Here is a 22,439-nt window from a genome sequence, read left to right as displayed (position 1 = left end):
AGCGGGGGAGGGGCGCTTCACCCGCCCTCCTAAGGGTTCTGTCTGTTTTGGGGAGCAGGACGGAGCCCTCGCTGAGACTGTGAGAGGGCTCGGAAGTGGCATTCTCAGTTTTAAAAGAAAAGGAGCTGGTCGTGCTCTGTGCAGAAGCTCTCAGAGCAGGCCCTCTGCCCGATGCACTGTCCCTGAAGCTCCTGTTCCTGAGGACAGCCTGCGAGGGCAGTGGCCCCAGGGGACAGTGAGGGCCCAGAGACAGCCGGGCAGGTCTCTGCCTTCTTCACCCTCCTGGTCTGGGGGTGTGGGAACAGCCATGGAACTTCGGGCCTGATATCCTGCCATCCTGAGTGTGTGCTGGGCCACGGGAGCCTGCTGGGCAGCCCCTGCACGGGTGTGGGGCTGGAACCCGCGGGTCATCCTGCGACCCTGCCTGTGGGCCCGTGGCGGGTCGTGGGGGGTGGTGCTGAGCAGGGGCTTCCTCAGGAGGGAGGGGCTTGTTGGCCACAGAGGACCCCGGGGATGCCGGGCCGTCCTGGGTCCCTGTCCTCCAAGAGCACGTGTGCTCCTTCTGCTCATCCTGGTCCCCACGTGAGTACGTGGGCACGTGCCCCCCTCCACCTGCAGCCCCTGCCTGAGCTTTCCCCTTCCAGGTCTGTCTGGGGAGGGAGGAGGCCCCTTCCCCTTTACCCCGAGCCCTGAGGTGTCAGGCACTCCTGGTCCTGTGCTCACAGGCCGAGTTGTCTGGCCTCACTGAGGAGGGTGGGTCTCTGTTCCCCGGTATCCCGGGGCTTCGGCCATGAGGCCCTCGGCAGGGCCCTGCTTCTGTCGGGGGGATGGAGCTCCTGCCCTGGCACCCAGGCACGGGCAGCAGTGGGCATGCAGCCAGCCCTGGGCCTGGATGGCCTCGTCCCAGCGTGCCCACAGCCGGTCCCTCTGAGCGAACAGCAAGGGCCCAGTTGGTCAAGCCTGCCGGGGGTCAGCGGCTGCTCCCCTGGGACCTCCAGGCCCTGCCACTATGGCCATGGTGTTTGCTCCCCCAGGCCCTGGGTGCTTCCTGGAGGCCCCCATTCTGGCTTGCAGGAAGCAGGTGTGTCCGTGTACCCACTCCCTTCTCCTGACTCAGGCTCCTGGTGGTCCCGTGGGGTTGGCTGCTGCCTGTGCCTACAGGCAGGGGTGTGCGCCCCTTCTCCTCCAGGGGCCTCACGTGTGCCCTGTGTGCCCCCCCAGGACATGATGTCGATGGTGAAGACCATGCTGGACCTGACCTACCCCATCACTTCCATGTTCTCCGGGGCTGGCTTCAACAGCAGCATCTCCAGCATCTTCAAGGACAGGCAGATCGAGGTGTGCCTCCCCCCAGGGGCTGCCCTGGGAGCCCCAGCAGAGTTCACAGTCTCCGCCTGCCTGGGTCTGGACGCCCTGGGCCCTGAGAATCAAGGGCTGGCAGCCTGGGTTGGTCCGTCTGAGTCCTGTCCCCTCACAGGACCTGTGGATCCCGTACTTCACCATCACCACGGACATCTCCGCCTCTGCCATGCGGGTCCACACGGACGGTGAGTGCCTCCTCTCAGGGAGCATGTTCCCAGCGGGAGCGGAGTGGCTCCAGGAAAGGGGTGCCCCCCAGAGAAGGCAAGGGACTCGGGGAGGTTTGAACAAGATGACTCTGCTGCGGGCCTGAAGGCTGCAGGGTCCCCAGTGGAGACGGGGGCAGAGTGGGGCATGAGGGTCATGGCTGTGTACAGATCGCACTCAGGGTCTGGCACTGCTCGATGGGGATCCCGGGGAAAGCCGACCCATGAGTGGGCAGCTGAGGGCCCCTTTCCAGGCCAGAGTGTTGAGGAGCCTCTTGAAACGAGTCTGGTTGGAAGTGAGTGGGGTGGCAGAGCCGGCAGAAGGTCGTGGCCAGGGGAGACGTGGGGAGGCCTGGAGCAAGTCCGGCCCTGCCAGCTCCCTCTGAGGAGGAGGGTGCCCGGGGCGGGTGTCCTCTGCCCGGCCCGGTGCCCTGGCCAGGCCAGGTGTACGGGGCTCGGGACCTGTCTGGGCGAGGCTCTGAGCTGCTGGCAGCGGAGGTCTGCTGTCCTCTCCCGACTCCTGCACACCTTCCAGGATCACTGTGGAGGTACGTGCGTGCCAGCATGTCCCTGTCGGGCTACATGCCCCCACTCTGCGACCCCAAAGATGGGCACCTGCTGATGGACGGGGGCTACATCAACAACCTCCCAGGTACCGGGTGGGCGGGGAGGGGTGCCCGCCTGCTTGACCCCATGGCTCCGTGTGCCCGGCGCTGGGGCAGTGCAGGAGGCGCGCAGACACGCTCCCAGCAGATGGCTCTGTCGCCGGCTCCACAGTGCTCAGGGCTCAGAGCAAGGCCAAGTGGCGGCCGGTGCAATTAGGGCCCATCTGTGCCCACAGCGAGAACTAACAGCCTGCAGGTGTCGGGGCTGCTGTGGGCACGGCCCCTCCTGGGGCACGCCGGCCACCTGTTGGACGGCTCTGCGCTCGCCAGCCCCCGCACAGGTCTCGCTGTGTCGGTGGAGAGGAGACCCGCCCCACAGGCCCGCGTGCTCCCCCAGCACCTCTCAGGCAGGCTCTGCCCCCACCCCTAGCTCTGCCCCAGCCTCCCCTCAGCTGTGCTCCCACCCAAGGCTCTGCACACCTGTCCCCATGGTCACCAGGCCACCTCCTCCCCAGCGGATGTGGCCAGGTCAATGGGGGCAAAGGTGGTGATTGCCATCGACGTGGGCAGCCGGGATGAGACAGACCTCACCAACTACGGGGACGCGCTCTCGGGATGGTGGCTTTTGTGGAAGCGCTGGAATCCCTTGGCCACGAAGGTCAAGGTGGGCCCAGACCCGCCTGCCCTGGCCACTCCTCCCCACGCCCTGGTGCCCATGACCCTGAGACCCTGAGATAGGCAGGGAGGAAGTAGTGCCTTCCAGACTCTGGGTCCAGCAGGGGGTGGTCCCTGCCTGCCTGGGACCAGCTCTGGGGAGGGGGACATGTGTAAAGGCTCCAGAGCCCCTGGTGGATGCCTGTCTCCCTCCGCAGGTCCGGCAGAAATAGTCTCCCCATGGGGGAGGGGAGGGGTTGGAGGGGCCAGGGAAGAAACAGTGGCTGTGCCCAGACAGAGGCCAGGAGCCACGTGGGGACAGGACAGCCACACTTAGTACTGCCACTGGGCAGGTGCTGAACATGGCTGAGATCCAGACGCGCCTGGCCTATGTGTGCTGTGTCCGGCAGCTGGAGATGGTGAAGAGCCGTGACTACTGCGAGTACCTGCGCCCCCCAATTGACAGCTATGGCACCCTGGAGTTCAGCAAGTTTGACGAGATCTGCGTGAGTGTCCAGGCCGGCTGCACCCTGGGCCCCTCTGCCCTCCCATCCCCGTCATGGGGCTTCCCTGTGTGTGCAGGAGGTGGGGTACCAGCATGGCCGGACAGTGTTTGACATCTGGAGTCGCAGCGGTGTGCTGGAGAAGATGCTGCAGGACCGGCAGGGGACAAGCAAGATGAAGGCGTGGGACGTGAGTGCCTAAGCAGGCGGCTTCTCCCCCACCTTGACCCATCGTCTGGTCCTCACCCTGCGGCACCTCAGCACCCCCGCTCAGCCACTTAGGAGGGCAGGGGGCCCCTGCCCGTCCCAGGGGCCAGAAGGCAGGGACCTCTTCTGACTCTCCACCCGGGAAGTGCTCATCGGGGGAGGCTGGTGCTCTGGGTGGGGGCTGCTCAGGACTCTGTCCATCATCCACGCCCCCCTCCGACTCGGAGGCTGGGACCACGGAGGGTCACAGAGAGGGCGGGGTGCAGTCAGGAGCAGGTCAGATGTCTTCTTCGCCTCTGCCCCTAGGTCCTCACCTGCCCCAACGCCTCCTTCACGGACCTTGCTGAGATTGTATCACGTATCGAGCCTGCCAAGGTGGCTGCAGGGGACGGTGAGTTGGACCCCGAGACATACATGCCCAACAGCTGGGAGTGGTGGTGGCAACGTCCCCTCCTGACCGTCACTCTCAATAAGCTGCCCTGGGCACCAGGCTCCCTCCGGCAGCCCCCAGACCTGGTTGGCTGCACAGCGGGACCCCTGCCTGTGTGTGGCCCACCCCTGCTCTCAGGAGGTGACCCACACGGCCCTGCTGTCTGCCCAGATGAGTCTGACTACCAGACTGAGTATGAGGAGGTGCTGCTGGGCGGCCCCAAGGACGCGTACGTTGACTTCCAAAGTGCCCCAGCCGACCAGGGCTCCGACTCGGTGAGCTGCCTGGACACCCTGTGCCCCTTGGCTGAGCCATGCGCTCTGAGGGCTCCAAAGCAAGGCCAGCTGCTGCCTCCCTGCTGCCCTCCAGGGTTGCCCCCACCTTGACCTTGACCATGTGCTGTTTACTAACAGGAGGATGAGCCCTCGCTTCGGCATCAGCACTGAGGTCTGGCTTCCCCCAAACCACCCAAGGACTCCTCAGCACCCCAGCTCTCTGACCAAGATGGGTAGAAGTTTCCACCCTGAAGCATCTGAAGCCAGCACCTCCCATGGCTCCATCTCAGAGTGCCTAGGTCCTGCAGCTCTTCCAGCCTGCCAGGGAGACCCGCTGGGGCCCAGGGTGGAGCGTCTCTCTGGGGCCACTGGCCCTGGCATCCCCTGCACATGCAGCAGTCTTCGGGGCTGTGTCAGCCCCTGTGGCCTCTCGTGTTGGAGTCCTTGTATTTCTGCTTTGCCTGTCAATAAAGGTAGATCTGATTATGTGGGACATGTGGTCCCTGTGCCGAGGTCCCTGGGCCAGGGGCCCCACCAAGATGGGCAGCTCACAGTCCTGACCCTGCAGGGTATAGTGTTGCCTGCCTGCCTGTGAGGTGACCACGTGGGACCCCAGGACCCCAAGCCAGGCAGGCATGGCATCCAAGGTCGGGATGCTGCTGGTATCCTCCCAACCAAGCATGAAGCCCCCTGGAGCTCTCAGGAGTTGTTCCCACTTTGTACACAAGATTCTTCCCTAAGATGAACCGGGCACTTGGCTTTTCAGATCATTAAACAGTGCCAGGGAGTCCTTTTGTACAAAAAAGAGATCTGTCAGGCCTTTGACTTTGGGGTCCACGGTCCCTGCAGGTCTCTGAGCGGGGCACGTGGGTCTGCGAGAGCAGGGAGCCCCTTGACCAGGCCTGGGATCCTGTGGCCAGGGGACCGCAGGCCTCGGTTTCCTGGCTCCGGACGCAGCGCCTAGAGGGCAGAGCCGGTTGGTCCCGCCCCGCGCCGCGGGTCCCCGGCCCCGCCCACTGCCTGTGGGGCGGGCGGGGCTTCACTGAGCCCCGCCCCGCTCTGACGCCAGGTGGGCGGGGCTTCCACCTCCCTGACGTCTCGGTGGGCGGAGCGCCACCCCCGGGCCTGGCCGTTCTGTCCGGTGCTGCGGGGCGCGCGGAGGGCCCCGGAGCTGCCATGCGGGTCCCGAGTCCGAGCCCGAGCCCAAGCCCGAGCCTGATCCCAGTCCTCGGCGCGGCGCGGCACCCTCGACGGAGGCGGCGGGCGCGGGGCGCGCTCTGAGGCCTGGGGATGCGCCGCCGCCTCGACCATGGGCGCCGTCGCCTCCCGGAGGAGGGCGCTAAGAAGCGAGGCCATGTCCTCGGTGGCGGCCAAAGTGCGGTGAGTGCGGCGGGCCACCCGCCGGGGGCCAGCGCCGCCCCCGCCCCGTCCCGGTCCCTGCAGCATGCGCGTAGCCGGCGCCCGCCCCCACCTCCGTTCAGCTCCCCTCCCTGAGGTTGCGGTGGGCGAGGTGCCCGACCTCACGACCCCCACACGCACTGGGCGGCTGGGCTGGAGGGAAAGCAGACCCTGGCCCCGCCTGCAGGTCCGGCCAAGATGCGCGGGGCGCCAAGGTCCCCGGAACTGCGACCTGCCAGCCCTGGGCGGTCTGAGGTGGGATGGGAGTGCTTGCTGGGGATGACCCCTGAGCCCTCCCTTGCAGGTGCAGAGGGTGTGGGTGGGGGGTGGGGGCGCCAGAGTGGGTGGTGTGCCCTGACGGCGCACCCCGCTGTCCACCCCCTCAGAGCAGCCCGAGCGTTTGGCGAGTACCTGTCCCAGAGTCACCCCGAAAACCGGAACGGTGCAGGTAGGGGCACGTGAGGCGGTGTCAGGACCCGGTCCACCCATAGCTCCTAATGTAGGGGAGGGTGTGCTGTCCCCTGTCCAGGCAGACACAGCCCTTGCACACTGTGTGGTGTGAGCAGGTAGCTACCGCCCTGCTGGGCTGGCTTCCTCACGCCCCCTGCCCTCCCTGGCCCAGAGCCCCAGGAGGAGCTGCGAGTCACTCATCACCATGGCACCCACCCAGCCTGGGCCGTTGGCATGGCAACAGGCCTCCTGGCACCCCCCAGGGCTGGCACCACTATCTCTGGGGGCCAGCTGGTGGGGGGGAGGGGAGAAGTTGGCACTGGGCACACGGGTGCGGTGGCAGGCTGGGAGGTGGCCTGCCTGTCCCTGCCCCCCATCACCCACACGCACAGAAGAGGGGCTTGGGGCCCCGATGGAAGTGAAGTATGAACCTCTGGGGCATGGCACAGCTCAGAAAGCCCTTTGTGAAGTTGTTAGGGCCCAGGGTTTGGTCAGTGGGCCAGGCACCCGCTGGGTGTTCATTCCCTGCCTCCAGAGCACCAGGAGATGGGAGGGCAGGACCAGCAGGCTGCAAGCTCACCTGGTGCCTCTCCCCCAGACCACCTGCTGGCTGACGCCTACTCTGGCCACGACGGGTCCCCCGAGATGCAGCCGGCTCCTCAGAACAAGCGCCGCCTCTCCCTCATCTCCAACGGCCGCTATGAGGGCAGCCTTCCGGAGGAGGCTGCCAGCGGGAAGCCGGCCGGTGAGGGCCCCCAGCCCCGCGTGTACACCATCTCAGGGGAGCCGGCCCTGCTGCCCGGCCCGGAGGCCGAGGCCATCGAGCTGGCTGTGGTGAAGGGGCGGCGGCAGGGGGAGCGGCACCCCCACCACCACAGCCAGCCCCTGCGCGCCAGCCCGGGCGGCAGTCACGAGGACGTCAGCAGGCCCTGCCAGAGCTGGGCAGGCAGCCGCCAGGGCTCCAAGGAGTGTCCCGGATGCGCCCAGCTCGCCCCCAGTCCCTCCCCTCAGGCCTTTGGGGTGGACCAGCCGCCTCTGCCTGAGGCTCCCAGCCGCCGCAAGAAGCTGGAGAGGATGTACAGCGTCGACCGAGTGTCTGGTGAGGGGCTGGTTGGGGGCCGGGCAGCCTCCTCTGCAGTAGCAAGCGCCGGGAGCCCCGGACAGTGCAGGGCGCTTCAGGAACCGCCCGCAGGTGGCGTCCTGCTGCCACACCCCATACCCAGTCAGGCTTCATGGCTGGCTTCAGGCTTGCCGGCACCAAGTCATGCCAGGCATGCTTCCCCAGCGAGGGGGCCGAGGGGGCCGGGAGAGTCTTAAGGGCAGAACAGGCAGCAAGGCTGGTTGAATGGAAAGGTGGGGCTGCCTCCCGGGAGTCCTGGGGGACAGTCCCTGCCCTGGCACCCACCCAGTGGGACTCCCGCTCACCAAGGGAGGCACATAGTTGTCGGGGGCCTGGCCAGCTAGTAGAGCCCCCCCCAAGATTGTCGAGCAATGCTCATGGCTGAGGAGCCCTGGAGACCTGCTGTCAGGAAGGAGCTGCCTGGGACATTCAGGTGGCCCTATGCTTCTGGGCTCTAAGCCCGTCATTTCCGGAAGAGCAGAATTCTACCTGGCAGACCCGCCATGTGCTATCCGGGCACCTCTTGAGCCTCCAAATCAGCAACCCAGCGGGCATCAGGGCACAGGCCAGGGGTGCGGGCATCTCCAGGCCCTCGTGCTCCTTTGAGGAACACAGGCCAGGTTCTGGGACAGGGTCAGGGAAGAGAGTAGAGTGACCTTAGCCCACCCTGTCTGGGGGCTATAGGGCCCCTGGGAAGGGTCAATCTCCCTGCCTGGTGAGGGCCTCCACCAGGAAGGTCTGGGAGAGGTGAGGGCCAACCAAGTGGACCCCAGAATGTCTGGGTGGCAGAGAAGGCCCTAGAGCCCCAGGAGAGCCTGCAGCCACGGTCCCTGCCCCGCCCCTCCGGCTTGAAGGCGACAAGTCATGCTTTTCCTGGGCGCCCTGGAGGCCGGCTGTGCCTTCCGGGGAACACGTGTCTGCTGTGGGCAGCAGGGGGAGAGCCAAGCAAAGACGAGCATCACGAAGCCGCTGAGTTGTCGCGGCTTGAACAGCTGAGTGGGCCTCGGAACTTGCTGGCCCGGCACCGGGCCCCCCACCTGGGATGGGTCTAGGGAACCCTGTGCTCAGGGACATCCCCCGCCCCGGGCAGGTGGGGAAGGGCTCAGGAACCCCTAAGCCACTCTAGTCACTGCCCCCTTGGCCTCTTCCAGATGACGTCCCCATCCGTACCTGGTTCCCCAAGGAAAACCTCTTCAGTTTCCAGACGGCAACCACAACTATGCAAGCGTGAGTTGTGTCTGCTGTGCACGGGGCCCAGGCCGGGGGCCTCTTCCTGCTGTTCAGGAGCTACGGCCCCCCATTCCGCCCGTTCTGCCTGAGTGTCAGCCTGCGGGAAGGCGGGCCCAGCTGCTCACACCCCGGCCCACCCCCACCCCGTCCTGCCCCCACTGCCCTGTCCCGTCTCTTGGGGAGCGGGGCGGGGGGGGCGCTGCAGCTGATGTAGTCACCAGCAGGGGTGCTTCTCCTGGGCTACCGCCCGGCTCTGCCCTGGTGCACGCTCCAAACAGTGGCCTCCTTGCCTTTGCACACACCGCGAGTGATCACAGCTTAGTCCCCTGGGGGGGCGTGCTCTTGACCATCACGCGGCTGGGTATTCTGTCGAGGAGTTCCCTCCAGGGAGGCACTCTGCTGCAGTGTCCCCCACTCTGAAGACGCTCCCTGCAAACGACCTTGGGGCGTGCGCTGCCACCCTCAGGCTGGACGGGGGCCACTCTGCCTTGGGCCCCAGCAGGGGCAGGGCACACAGTCAGGCCTCTGAGCAGCCTGACCAGCACCTGGTGGCCTGGGTCACCGTGACCTCAGCATCTGCTGCCCTTTAAAAGACTGGCCCGTGGCATAGCTGGCACCCTGGGGTGCCTGTGAGGGACCCTTCGAGTCAGTGACAAGAAGGAAATTAACCCCAGTGGGGTCAGGTCTGAGGGTCTCTGTTCACTGTGTCTTCTCTCTCACGCTGCCGTTTCCCGCTGCAACTCCAGCATCTCGTAAGTACCATGAGGACCTTGAGCCTGAGGGCATGGTGGTGGTCCCTGGGGAACTCTCCCACCCCCAAGTAGGTCGGGGCAGGCCAGGGACCTGGGCCTTGGCCAGGAGGGCGTGCTGGGTCCCAGCGAGCACTGAACTGCCCCAGGGCCTGCTGGGAGCTGCGCTGAGGACAGGGCGAGGCAGGCCGGGGCCCTCTGTCTGGCCCAGGGCCCTGGGTGCCTCCGTCCCCACGTCTCTGTCCCTCCCGCCTGCGGCCAAGGGCAGTGCTGACTCGTGGCGGTTTCCCAGGGTGTTCAGGGGCTACGCGGAGAGGAAGCGCCGGAAACGGGAGAATGATTCCGCGTCTGTAATCCAGAGGTAGGGCCTGCCAGCCACTCGCCACCAGGGTCTGTCTCTTGTCTGTTCTGGTCTAGCCTGGGCCCCCCCAGTCCAGCGGACCTGATGGGGGAAGGGCGGTGGCGACCACTGGCCTGGCCCTGCTCTGGGGACGCGGCAGGCAGGAGGGATCATGTGGCCTGAGCTCCCAGGCTGAGAGCTGAACTGAAGCCAGCAGGCCCACCCGTGCCTTTCTCGGGCCCTCGAAGCCCAGAGCTGTGGATCAGCAGGCAGGCTTACCCTCCCAACCCTCACCTCAGATGTGTCCAGGAAGCTTGACTGTCCGTCTTGCAAGTGGGGCCTTGGCAGGACACAAAGTTTGGGGTTCAAGAGACCTGCCTCTGAGGCGGCCTAGGGACACAACATCAGGGGTGGAGGCATCTGCTGGCCCCAAGCCCACCTCGCGGTGGGGCCCTCTGTGCTGCCCTGGCCATCGTGCGTGGGAAGCAGGAACCCTTGACCACTTGGGAAGGAGGCTGGGGGTGGTCAGAGTGTGCCTGGGTGCAGGGAGGGAAGGGAAGGGTGGCAGCAGGGATAGGAGACCAAGTGCACAGGGTCACCGAGAGCCCTGGCCTGGGAGGAGGGTGGGGGGCGACAGGAAGCTTGATAACCTTGCCAGTGTCCCAGCAGCCAGCGGGCGGGAGGGCTCGGGGAGGGGAGGGACCGGGTGGGATTGGCCTGTGAGAGAGCTGGGGGCGCCGGGAGGGCACCCCTGACGGAAAGGGGCGGAGTCGGGGACGGGCTGCTCACCCCTCCTGGCGGCCCTCACCAGCACCCCCGTGCTTCCACCCCTAGGAACTTCCGCAAACACCTGCGCATGGTCGGCAGCCGGCGGGTGAAGGCCCAGAGTAAGGCCCAGAGTAAGGCGGACGGGTGGGGGTTAGGGTTAGGGTGGGGGGCGCAGCTTTTGGCCGACTGGGGCTTGGCGTGCTGCTCTCTGCGCCCCCAAGGCGGGCGTCCCCAGCGGGCACCTTCACACACCGAGGCTCCGCCCAAGGACAGGGCCCCGCCCCTTCACGCAGACTCCGCCCGTGACCCCCAGCCCTGCCCGGTCTGCCTTTTGCCTCTCTCCCACCCGTCCCGTTGCAGCAGCATCCTGCACCCTCTAGACCCCACCGGCCCGCGTCCTGCTCGGCCCCCGGTCCCAGCCACCTCGCGTGGCTGCAGGCCGCGTCCCTAACGGGTTCTGCTCTCACTGCAGCGTTCGCCGAGCGGCGCGAGCGGAGCTTCAGCCGGTCCTGGAGCGACCCCACCCCCATGAAAGCCGACACCTCTCACGACTCCCGAGACAGTAGGTGCCCGACTCCCGAGACAGTAGGTGCCCGGCGCCGCAGGCCGGCCCACCTTCCCCAGAGGCTCCCCTAGGCCCCCAGCCCCAGGCTTCCAGCAGCCGGATGGCTAGGCTTCTGCGCTTCCGCTGGACCTCGGTTTGTCAGACTGAGGGGGGCGCTCTGACACCTCCAGTCTTCTGGGTAGGGGTAACTAAGGGCCAGGGCTTGCTGTCTACCCTGCCTGGTGCCCCTCACGCCGGAGACCTGCAGTACCTGATTTCAACTTGGCCCAGACCCCGGGCACGCTGGGCTGGAACTAATACTTGCACCCCGGCTCCCACTGGCCTTGCCCTAGGGCCCACGGCCTTCCCCGCCAGGCGGCCTCCAGCTGCTGGCAGCAGCCCGGCTTGCCCTCAGCTTGGCTCTCTTAACCGCCCTGGTTTTCTTGCTGGCCTGGAGGACCCTCTGGGACATGGCTTGCTGGCTCTGTCCCCTGCCCGTCTCTGGGGTTGCAGCCAGGGCGGGTACTGCAGATGGTCCTCAGTCTGGTGGCACGTTCTGCCCTCCAGGTAGTGACTTGCAGAGCTCCCACTGCACCTTGGGCGAGGCTTTCGAGGACCTGGACTGGGAGACTGAGAAGGGCCTGGAGGCCGTAGCCTGCGACACTGAGGGCTTCGTGCCACCCAAGGTCATGGTGAGGCCCGGTGCAGCTACTGCTCAGCGGTGGGGGCGGGGTGGAGGGGCTCCAGGATGGCCAGGGCCCTGAGTGCCTCCCCTGTTGTCCGCAGCTCATCTCCTCCAAAGTGCCCAAAGCCGAGTACATCCCCACCATCATCCGCAGGGACGACCCCGCCATCATCCCCATCCTCTACGTGAGTGCTCCCAGCCCCATCTCAGGGTCGGGTGGGGGTGCTATCCCCATCCTCTGTGAGTGCTCCCAGCTCCATCTCGGGGTCAGGTGGCAGGTGCTATCCCCATCCTCTACGTGAGTGCCCCCAGCCCCATCTCTGGTCGGGTGGGGGGTACTGCCCGAGAGGGGCTCTGACCTGGGGTCTTGTCTCCCCCAGGACCACGAGCACGCGACCTTCGAGGACATTCTGGGTATGTGCCCTCTGACCCCTCTGCCTTCTGGTCTCGGGGCTGGAGTGGGGGGAGCACACAGATGGTGGGGGCAGCACTCACACCCCTCCCTCCCCAGAGGAGATAGAGAAGAAGCTGAATATCTACCACAAGGGGGCCAAAATCTGGAAGATGCTGATTTTCTGCCAGGTAGGGCTCAGCCCTTCCTGCTTGGGAGTGGGGCAGGGGTGGAGGATGCCACCTCCAGGGACGTGCACGTTTGCGTCTGCATGTGTTGGGGGAACACCCATGTTGGGGTTAGGGTTAGGGTAACCCTAACCCTAACCCTAACACCCATGTGTTGGGGACACCCCCAGCGTGCAGTCCCATCCCCCTAACCGCAGACTCTCACAGGGTGGCCCAGGACACTTGTACCTGCTTAAGAACAAGGTGGCCACCTTTGCCAAAGTGGAGAAGGAAGAGGACATGATCCAGTGAGCAGGGGGTGCCCCGGGGGCTGGGGGGCGGGGGGCGGTGTCTGCTGCAGTGCCATGTCCCCTCTTACTTGGGGGTCGGGCTGGAGGCCGCCTGTGATCACCCCTTCCCCACCAGCTTCTGGAAGCGGTTGAGCCGCTTGATGAGCAAAGTGAACCCTGAGCCGAACGTTATCCACGTCATGGGCTGCTACGTCCTGGGGAACCCCAATGGGGAGAAGGTACAGCACCCCACTTCCTGCAGACTCCCTTTTCGTCTCAGCCCTCCCAGAGAGATCCCAGTGCCTGGCCTCACCAGCTGGGACTTCCTGCTCACCCAGCCCCGCTTCTGCCCACCGCTCTCTTGCTCTGCCCTGCACTCAAGAGTCCACTCCCTCCTTTCAGCTCTTCCAGAACCTCAGGACCCTCATGACTCCTTACAGGGTAATCTTCGAGTCGCCCCTGGAGCTGTCGGCTCAAGGTGAGCTGGGCTGGCCCGCAGCGGGTGGCGTCTCTGCGGGGGTGGGGGGGGTGTCCCCGCGGGGTGGGGGGTGGTGTCCCGGAGGCGGGGCTGAGCGCGCCCTCACCCCTCCTGCCTCAGGGAAGCAGATGATTGAGACCTACTTTGACTTCCGGCTGTACCGCCTGTGGAAGAGCCGCCAGCACTCGAAGCTGCTGGACTTTGAGGACGTTCTGTGAGGGGCGAGACCACCGCCCGGCCGCTCCCTCAGACCGGCGCCGGGCTGCCCGGTGCCGCGTGGGTCCCGGTCTTCACGGCCACTTCAGGGCATCTCAGACGTCGCTCAGGTTCCCTCCCAGGGCTCCCGTCCTCACGGCACCGCGGGTCTCAGCGGCCACCGCCCCCGCGCCCCGGAGGAGCCCCCCCGTGGCTGGCGGATGCTGCCCGGGCCTCGCCTGGAGGCTCAGTGCTGGGGCGGCGCCTCTGCAGGTTCATAGAAATAAGTGCAATTTTCTACAACCCCTGAGACAATTCAAAGGGAAGCAGCGTTACTAGTTAACTAGTTAAGTGCTACGTTACTAGTCATGGCGTAGATCACCCGGCTCAATGTGTGTCCAGGACCCTCTGCCTCAGCTCCCCAGCCCTGCCGTATCCGATCACCAGCACCAGGGCGGCCTGTCTGCCCGGCCTGGCTCCGTCCCCGGAGGAGTCCCTGATGGTCTGTGCTTGCGCTGCCCTCGACCCTGCTTCCCTGACCTTGGCGCCGCCCCGCGGGGGTGCCCGGGGGCAGCGGGGACACGCCTTCCTTTCACTCGGAGGGCGCCCTGGGTCGAGCCAGGCCCTGCCTGCTCCCCGGCCCCCTGTACCCACCCGGCTCCCTGCTGCTGTCCAGCTCAGCTTTTGGCGGCCGAGCTCTGAAGGCCTCTCCCGGTGCAGGGGCCCGGGGTCTTGGCGGGGCCTACCAGGGCTGGGTCCTGGCGGGTGAGACCCCTGCCGCCCGCTCCATGGTGGCCTGGACCCCGCAGCCTGGCCCAAGTGAGGGCGGGGCAGCCGCTGGGCTGTGCGTGCGCAGCCTGCCATGGCCCAGCGGGCGGGCCCTTGTACATAGCTGGCGCTCGGGGGCTGGCCCCCCTGTGCAGAGTCTGGTCTGAGACACAGGCTGTGTCCCCAGTCAAGGGGAGTGGGGGCTCGTGCCGGGCTCTGAACAATGTACGACACCCCATAGAGTGACCATTAAATCTGACCCTCCGCTGCGGCCACTGCGTGGGTCTCCTCTCTCAGCGCTGTCCTCTGCCTCCCTGGACCCGGGAGATTCCGGGCCTGCTGGTCTGAGCTTGTTGCTGTGGTGGCCGCCTATGCACCCTGGACTGAGGAGCAGGGACTGCTAGGCATGCCCACCAAGGGCACACTCCGTAAGAGGTCTGGGGAGGAGGCTCCCAGGGCTCTGAGAAAGGCTGTGGGAAAGAGGAGGTCCTTGAGGGGCTGCCGGCAGGTGGGTGGTCTGCAGATGAGGGCAGAGACACTGCGCCCCGCAGCCTCTGCCCCACCCCTGCGCACAGAGCTGAGGGCCACGTAGTCAGCAGTGCATCCACAACGGGAGGCCAGGAAGTGACAACAGGGCTGGCCGGCCACCCCCATGTGTGCCCCGTGCCCCCTGCACCCAGTGGCCAGGATGTGGTTGGGTCCATCCAGGCCTGGCTTCCCTGGAGGCTCCTCGTCCAGTTTCCTGTGGGCAGATCAGCAGGTGCCAGGTGGGTTCATCTGGGCTACCAAGGGCTGGGGAGGGTGGGAGGCTGCCCATGGTGGCCCAAGTGAGGGCTGGGAGGCCGGAGGTCCCGGGGACCTGGAGGCTGGCAACCTGGAAGGGGGTGATGTCGCCAGGAGAACTCACTCTAGATGAAAGTCTGGGCGAGGGGCCAGGCGGATAGCCCTCCAGTGAGACCCGCCCACCTCACCCTGGGCTTAGGAGGCACGATGGCTGTGTGGCCTGCAGACCTGACCCAGGGCTGCCAGAAGCTTTGTCACATGCCCCCGCCCCTCTCCCGGCCTCCCACGGGGGATGCTGGAGTCTATCTGGGCTGCTTCAGCAAGTAGGCTTGTCCCACAGTCTTCAGGGTCACCCTGGTGGATCAGGGCTGGCAGGGTCTGCCCTCGGAAGACTTGAGGTCTTGCATCTGGTCCACAAGCTTCCCTCCCTCACGCACAGAACCACCAGAAGCGTGATGCGGGGGGGGGGGGGGGGGGCGTCAAATCCAGAAGGTACCCAGGAGCAAAGCGGTGTAAACACAGAAAGCATTGTGGGAAAAAAACGGAGGGAGGGGGTGGCAAACTTGGAGGCAGGCTGGGTGGAGGGGTGCCAAAGCAACCACAGGTCTGCAGCCTTTGCGCACCCACCTCAGCTGGGAGCAGCCGCCGCCAGGGGGCGCTGGGGAGAAGTGCTGGCTCCTAGTGGGAGAGGTAAGGGCTCCCCTGGGGGCGCGGTGGGAGAGTCTGCGCGCCAGGAGACGTGGGCTTGACCCCTGGGTCGGGAAGATCCCCTGGAGTAGGAGATGGCAACCCACTCCAGCCTTCTTGCCTGGAAAATTCCATGGACAGAGGAGCCTGACAGGCTACAGTCTGTGGATTGCAGAGTTGAACACAGGTGAGCGACTGAGTGTACATGCACATGAGAGATGAAGGTCCTTCCCATACAAAGGGTTTTTTATATATTAACAAGAAAGAGACACAAGCCAATAGGAAAAGTGAGTGGAGGGCTGAATTGACAACTCAGAGAAAGAAATCAAATGGCCTATAAAAAGCCAGTGAAGGGAAAGAGATGTGTCCTGCCTGTTGGTTTTGCAAACATTTTAAAGGGTCTGAGTCATCCTTTGCTGGTGACTGTGTGGGGAGGAGGTCATGTTAATTGCTGTGGACTTCTTGGAAAGCAATCTGACAATAGCTTTTAAAACGTAATTGGTAAACATGGAGCCAGCACCTCCCACTGGGGCCTCCAGCATGGGTGTCCATGTGCCACAGCTCCTGCCATTAATGGGGGCCAGCCAGGTCACGTGGACGGCCGTCCCAGAAGAAGCACATCATTCTGAAGTGGTGTGTTGAGGGAGAGGTATGGCTGGGCTTGCAAGAGGCCTGAACGTTCTCTGTTTAAACTGAAGAGGTCAAGCTCACACAGATGGGGTGTGTTCCTCTCACCTCCTGGGACACGTGCCCCTTCTTAATTACCCGGGCAGGCCTGCTGTCCAGTCCTCACCTCCTGGGTGAGGACAGCATGGGTGGAGGTGGCCCTGGCCTGCCCTCTCTCCCTGCACTGCTCTCTCCAAGCCCAGCAGTGTGCACACCCCAGCCTACATGGCCACACTCACCCCCACAACCCCACACAGCGCCCCCCGCCTGCCTAATGCTCTGCTCTGGATGTGTGCCCCAGGGGACAGAGCCACAGCACATCTGCCTTGTTTAGAACCTTCCATCACCATCAGGATGAAACTCAGACCCACCGTCTGCCCTGCTCCCAAAAAGGACATGCTGTGCCAACAACTCCTTTAGTAGGTTTGTGTCCAGAGTCTCACGTGAATTCCCAGGGAGAAGTCAGAGATCAGGATTAGGAAGGCAATCATCAAAGCCACGGTGGGAGGCACCCTCCGTTGGTCCCAGCCTTTGCAGTGGTCACTAGACTGGGCCAGGTCTGTCTGAGAACCAGGAAGACAGTCACGTGGACTAGACATGCTGTGTATATCAGATATGGCTCAAGGGCTGGGAAGGGAACCGTTGGTGGGGGTGGGAACCAGGGATCTGTAAAGTACAGGAAAACCACCTGCAAAGGTATTTATGAGTCCCTGGCCTTGCTCGCAGGGCTGGGTGGACTGGATCCAACCAGCACCTGCAGAAGCGGCCCGGCCCACTCCCAGACCCACCCTTAGACTGTGGCTGAATCCTCAGCACTCTCCACAGGCCAGAGACAAGACCTCAGTCTCATAGAGGGTACTCAAAACATTACAGACTGGAAGGGCCATAAAGACCTTGACCAGCAGACACAGGCTGCCAGCAGGTGCCAAGGATGAGAAGCCGCAGTGCTGAAATCATCTGACGAAGACTTGGAAGAGCTGTTGTAAAGATGCTCAAATAATAAAACAGACAGTTGTTACCAGCAACGTGGGTTTATTGGGGAACAGGAAAGAATTGGAATGCAAGACGAGCAAACTAAAGTGAACCACAAGCAAGTGCAGAGAACAAAAGAGAGAAAGCTCTATCCTGGAGGAGAAGGGGGCTTGGAAGGGCTGTTCTAAACAGAGAGCCCACTGGAGGAAGCCGGGAGCCGGAAGTGTGGCGGCTTTCCATTGGTCGCACTGTGACGGCCTCTCATTGGCTGAGCTGTTGCCGGGCGGGGAGAAAATCTCCCTCCTGCTTGGGGCGCTGGTCGGCACCTTCCGGTGGGATCTGCGATGGAGGCTGCGCCGCAGGCCCTCGGGGCTTCCCGGGCGGCGCTGGTGGTAGAGAGTCCGCCCTCCGGTGTAGGAGACCTGGGTTTGCTCCCTGGGCGGGAAGATCAAGGTCCCCATCCCGGTTCTCCGGCCTGGAGAGCACGGATCGAGAGCGGGCGCCGGTCCGGGGGTCTCCCAAGGGTCGGGCGTGACTGAGACCGACCCTCGGCAGAGCTGAGAGAGCCCCCTTCTGGCCTCGCGTTAAACAAGGTTTCTGCTTACTAATTTTCGAGTTTCCCCTCTTTGATGAAGAATTTTCTCTAAAAGCCTTGCTTATCAACACATTTTTAATGGATTCAGTGACTTTTTGTCAGTCAGTGCCAGGGAGGACCTTTCCTGGACATCAGGTCCCTCTTGGAAGAGAGATTGGAAAACTCTGGAGGGCACATTCCAGTGACAGGAGGGGTAGGCCGGAGCTCTCGGGGATTTCCCTTCCGAAGTCTGGCTGAGAACAGCGAATGCAGCAAGGGCACGCTAGACACAGAGAGAAATAAGCCCTTGAGAAGGCACGGCACGGGAATAAACACGAAGCGATAGCTGATGGGCTTTTTCCCCCAAATAGGGAAACTTCAAGGGCTTATCTATTTAAACTGAAGTATAGTTGATTTACAATATTGGGTTATCAGAGACGTTTTCATTTGAAAAAGAGTTTGTCAGTCATACAGCCTGCAGGTTACAAATCCAGTCCATGAATTTTGATAAGATTGCAGAGTTAGTTAATAGTCCAGATGAAAGAGAGAGATGTGTGTGAATTTGAAACCAGCTAGCAAGCCTGATTCTAACATCTGCTCAGATGTGGTCTGCTTCAGTTCTGGGAAATCTTTTCTTTCAGGTCACCAGTTGGTGTGCAGCCTCATTCCGGGGTGGGTGCTCTCTTTGGGCGTGTCACCTGGATCCAGAGTCTCTTCCCTGGAGCCTGGCAGTACAGGCTGGTGAGCATTGCCTGACTGGGGCCTTTCCAGAGGGACTGAAGGGGGTCCTTCTGGGTTGCAGGCATGATGCTTAAGCTCTTCATCTCCCAGGAACAGCTGTGAAAAGATGGCCCTTCCAGAGCACAATTATTTTCAACAGAGGCAGTCAGGTCTTTGAAGTATTGAAGTATATCTCCCTGTATCAGCCCTGGGTCAAAAGAGGCAGGTCTCAGGTGCACCTGAGGTCTAATGACTGTCTCAAAGGGTGAGAATTTATGAGTTCCAACAGGAGTGGGTCTGAGAGGGGTAAGTGGCAATGCTTTTGGCACAGTAGTTGGGGAGTCTCTGTAAGTTTTGCTGGTTGGTTTTCATACTGCCATTAATACACTCGAGTTACCCTGTGAACTGGAGAATGTAAGACAGTGAGAGTGTAAAACCGGCCAAACAGTGCAGTTTAGTCAGGTTCCGGACTGGTAACATGGGTGCCCTGGTCACTGTGAAGTTTGAGAGGGGTTCCCCAGGGAAGCATCATCTTTCCTAACAAAATGTTAGCCTTGGAAGAAGCAGTGGCCTATCTTCAGGGCAAAACTTTGGTCCAGTGAGAAAACAGACAGATCATGACAAACATGTTTGAATCAGTGAGGAGAGGGAAGCAATATGAAATGCATTTGCCAAACCTCCAATGGTCCATGAGGCAATTCAAAGTCTCTGGGAGTGAGTTTCCCTGGGTTGTATTTGGACAGGTGGGAAAAGCCAGGTAGGCACTTTTTGAGGCCTTATTAATACTTCCCCACCAATGCTGGTTCGTGAAGGCTATCATTTTGTCAGTGGATCTATGATTTAGTGCATGTACTAAGGAATGCAAATCTTAGAATTCCTCATGAAGCTGGATTTATAGTTAGCCCAAGCTAGAGCTCTTTTTATGGAACCAACAGTCACTAGATTTCCAATATTGTTTGTCTTTTTCTGAGGCCAGTTTTCATGCATTTCTAGTCAGTCTTCTCAGACTGTCATTTTGAGGAGCATCTCTTTGGACCACAACAGAAGTTTGGCCAGTGGTTCCTCTGAGAGCAGTGTTGTTGCAGGAAATATCAGTGAGGTGGATTCTCTTAGCCTCCAGGGAGTCAAGTCTGGGATGGGTCACGCTCAGGGTCTTGATGATGACCAAGGCGGCTGGTGACAGTGTGGCATCTATTAGATTTAGACAGAAGAGCCATTTTTAATCTCGCCCCATTAGAGGTAAGCATCCCAGGGTCCTGGCTGCCCCAGAAACACATGAACCATGGGTGTGAATATGGTGGGTTTGCCCTTGGCTGCAGCACAAGCCTGACTGAGAGCATGGAGCTCAGCCCATTGGGCCCAAGGAGCCAAAAGGAAAGGCGCCGCCTTGGCTACCTCAGGAGAAAAGGAGGCACGGCAGCATACCCAACACGGCATTTACCGTGTCATCTCAAACAGGAACCGTCAGTGAGCTGGGGCAAGTCTGCCCTGGGTCGAGGAGCCCCCGTGAACCACCGGGGGGCCAGCAGTGACTGGCAGGGCCCACACAGGCGTGAGGTGTCTGGTCGGAGAAGGAGGGGAGCTGAGCGTGGGGCTGAGGGTTGTTAGAACCTGAAGGAGCTGCATGAGGAGCTGTGGGCAGCAGGGTCTCACCGGAGCTGGGGTGACTAACCAAAAAGTGTGGTGTGTGTGACTATTCGGGGGCTTCTACTGCCTGGGGTGCAAAGATGGTTAAAGGGGTCCCATGACTATTTCTCTGGTGGCCGTGACTGGAAGGACAGCAGCAGAAGTGACTCTGAGACAAGGAGCTGTCCCCAAGCCACAGGGCCCGCTGTAACACTCCATGGGGCAGTGACAGTCCCCGAGTCCCCAAGGACGTTCTCTTCTCACACACAGAGAGGGACAAGGGAAGCTGATCACTAGGGTGTCAACGGCCGGTAGTCTGTTAAACTTCTCTTCAAACTCTCAAAGACTGTGTCACCTTGATCTTCCCAAATAACAAAGTCAGGTTTGTTCTTTCATAGAGCACATACAGGCTGGCCATAAGAGAGAAATTTGGAATTGAATTTCAAGAGTATCCAGCCAACCCAAGTAAAACCTCATAATTGGGGCTTAGTTTTTGGCTTGGGGAAGTTCAGGATGCCGCAAAGTGTACCTGGATCCAAGTGTTATCCTTGTTTCAAAATCAGGTTCCCTAAATATCTGTCCTGAGTTTGAGGAACCTCAGTTTTTCCTTGAAGACTTTATGTCCCTTTATGACCAAAAGTTTTAACAGGGGGATGATGGCTTCCTGTGAAGAGGTTTGAGGAGAGCAGAGAAGCAGATTTCCTATGTAATTGGCCCTTGAACAATGTGGGGTTTGGGGCACCCACCCCCTGTGCAGTTGAAAATTCGGATGCAGGAGACCCAGGTTTGATCCATGGGTCAGGAAGATCCCCTGGAGAAGGAAATGGCAACCTCCTCCAGTATGCTTGCCTGAGGAATCCCATGGACAGAGGAGCCTGGTGGGCTACAGTCCGTGGGGTCGCACAGAGTTGGACACGACGGAGGAACTGAGCACAACTTTGCGGTCAGCCCTCTGCATCTGCATTTCCATGAGAGTCAGTCAACTGCCATTGTCTGGTACAGTAGTACTGTAGTGTTTATTTGAAAAAAATGCATATAAAAGGACCTACACAGTTCAAACCCATGTTGTTCAGAGGTCAACTGTGTATCATAGCAAAGTCAAGCGTTCAAAAAACACTATGTCATCCAAGTCAGCTTTTAAGATTTATGGAGAAAAGAAGGTTCTTTGGCGACACCTGGGGCATCACTGTCCAGGTGGGCTCTCGTCCTTCCCGGGTGGAGGCAGGAAGGCACTGGTGGGTGTATCAGCTGGAATGCTGGAGCATGCGCTGCAGAGGTCGGTTATGGTGAGATTTTGCTTTCAGCAGCAGTAAGTGCTTGTAGAGGGTGGGGGTTAAGAGCAACAAGGTGTTGACGGGCAGCAGTGTTGATTATGGCCTGCAGGTCCTGGACAGACCTCCACCCTCAGCCCCTGGGCTTTCTCATGGGTTCTGCTTAGCCATGTTACAGGCACTATGCCCTGAGCCCTGGAACCCTGTCACAGGCTTCAAACCTGGAGGGGCTTCTCTACTTTAGGGTGTTGGTTTGTTCTGGGGAGAGGTTCCAAGGGACCTGTTTGAGTCTTGACTGAAAGAGCTGTGGGTTTTGCCAATATCTGTTGGAGTTGTTGCCCATAAGGAGGGCGGTTGCTGATTCAATAGGGACAAATGGTCAGTGTCTCCAGAAACAGCTCCAGGACTGTGAGGGACAAAGCAAAGCAAAGGTGGTGAAGGGTCATTTAGTTCACCTGGGTGACTATTTTGATTGTTACTATGACATCCTAGAATTATTTCCCCTTTCGGGAAAAAGAAATTCCAGCATGATATTTTCTAAGACATCTCAGCCTAATGAATGAATAGGGGTGCAAGCTTGACTGTTGATCCATCATTTGGTTAGGGGAAGGCTACTGGCGTTGCTTGGTGGGGTCCTGTAGTGAGTGTTCTAGCCTCTTGCCAAACGTTGGGGATTGCTTCTCTAAACCCCTTTCAGGATGTTCCTGTCAGGCAATTCCATCCAGTGTTTGGCTTGCACCTGCCCACACACATACGCCACTCCAGTGTTCTTGCCTGGAGAATCCCCATGGACAGAGGAGCCTGGTCGGGCTACAGTCCATGGGGTTGCAAAGAGTCGGACATGACTGAGCAACTTCACTTTCTTTCTTTCTTTCTACAAGCACGTAGATCTGGGAAGCCAGGCTGTTATGTTTGGTTAATAATGTTAAATTCTTGAGCAAACCTGTGGGGTTCCTCAGTGACTTTAGGAGCCTTTTTAGGGCTCACAGTTTGGCCTTAGACCAGGGAACATCAACTTGGAATTTGTTTGGATCCTCAGAAAACTTAACTTTAAATGAGCATGTTCTGAATTTATGGTTACAAGGGGGGAAGGAGTGGAAGGATAAATTAGGCATTTAGAATTGACATATGCACACTGCTATATTTGAAACAGATAACCAACAGATGACCAAGGACCTACTTGTAGCACGGAGAAGGCTGCTCAGTATTCTGTAATAGACTAAATGAGAAAAGAATTTGAAAAGAATGGACACACCTGTGTGTGTATGCCTGACCCACCTCACTGCATGCCTGAAACTAAGACAGCATGTTAACCAGCTGCGCCTCAG

At 61.2% G+C, this 22,439-nt stretch overlaps 2 protein-coding genes across 10 annotated transcripts; both read left to right on the top strand.

Annotated features, from left to right (window-relative positions):
• The first annotated feature begins 980 nt into the window (after window positions 1–980).
• Window positions 981–4,727, top strand: LOC122442441 (patatin-like phospholipase domain-containing protein 7). Its single transcript, XM_043470306.1, has 10 exons — window positions 981–1,081; window positions 1,222–1,338; window positions 1,478–1,547; window positions 2,101–2,217; window positions 2,686–2,834; window positions 3,178–3,330; window positions 3,407–3,517; window positions 3,841–3,925; window positions 4,136–4,239; window positions 4,378–4,727. The coding sequence occupies exons 1-10, from the start codon at window positions 1,010–1,012 to the stop codon at window positions 4,408–4,410; spliced, it is 1,011 nt and encodes a 336-aa protein (XP_043326241.1). The 5' UTR covers window positions 981–1,009; the 3' UTR covers window positions 4,411–4,727.
• Window positions 4,728–4,868: 141 nt separating this feature from the next.
• On the top strand, window positions 4,869–14,083 carry NSMF (NMDA receptor synaptonuclear signaling and neuronal migration factor). 9 transcript variants are annotated; one of them, XM_043470286.1, is made up of 16 exons: window positions 5,285–5,619; window positions 6,024–6,085; window positions 6,686–7,186; window positions 8,359–8,434; window positions 9,184–9,189; window positions 9,479–9,547; window positions 10,361–10,413; window positions 10,767–10,856; window positions 11,406–11,530; window positions 11,625–11,708; window positions 11,904–11,937; window positions 12,035–12,105; window positions 12,310–12,389; window positions 12,508–12,610; window positions 12,774–12,849; window positions 12,970–14,083. In XM_043470286.1, exons 1-16 carry the CDS (start codon window positions 5,549–5,551, stop codon window positions 13,065–13,067), a joined length of 1,599 nt encoding a protein of 532 aa, XP_043326221.1. In that variant the 5' UTR covers window positions 5,285–5,548; the 3' UTR covers window positions 13,068–14,083. The 9 variants fall into 9 exon arrangements, with proteins under 9 accessions (XP_043326225.1, XP_043326227.1, XP_043326228.1 ...); XM_043470290.1 differs by lacking the exon at window positions 10,767–10,856 and having other exon boundaries at window positions 4,869–5,619; XM_043470295.1 differs by lacking the exon at window positions 6,024–6,085 and having other exon boundaries at window positions 5,283–5,619.
• Window positions 14,084–22,439: the final 8,356 nt, after the last annotated feature.

Source organism: Cervus canadensis, chromosome 5 (assembly GCF_019320065.1).
Source record: "Cervus canadensis isolate Bull #8, Minnesota chromosome 5, ASM1932006v1, whole genome shotgun sequence".
NCBI lineage: Eukaryota > Metazoa > Chordata > Mammalia > Artiodactyla > Cervidae > Cervus > Cervus canadensis.
This window is presented reverse-complemented; position numbering and strand designations above follow the sequence as displayed.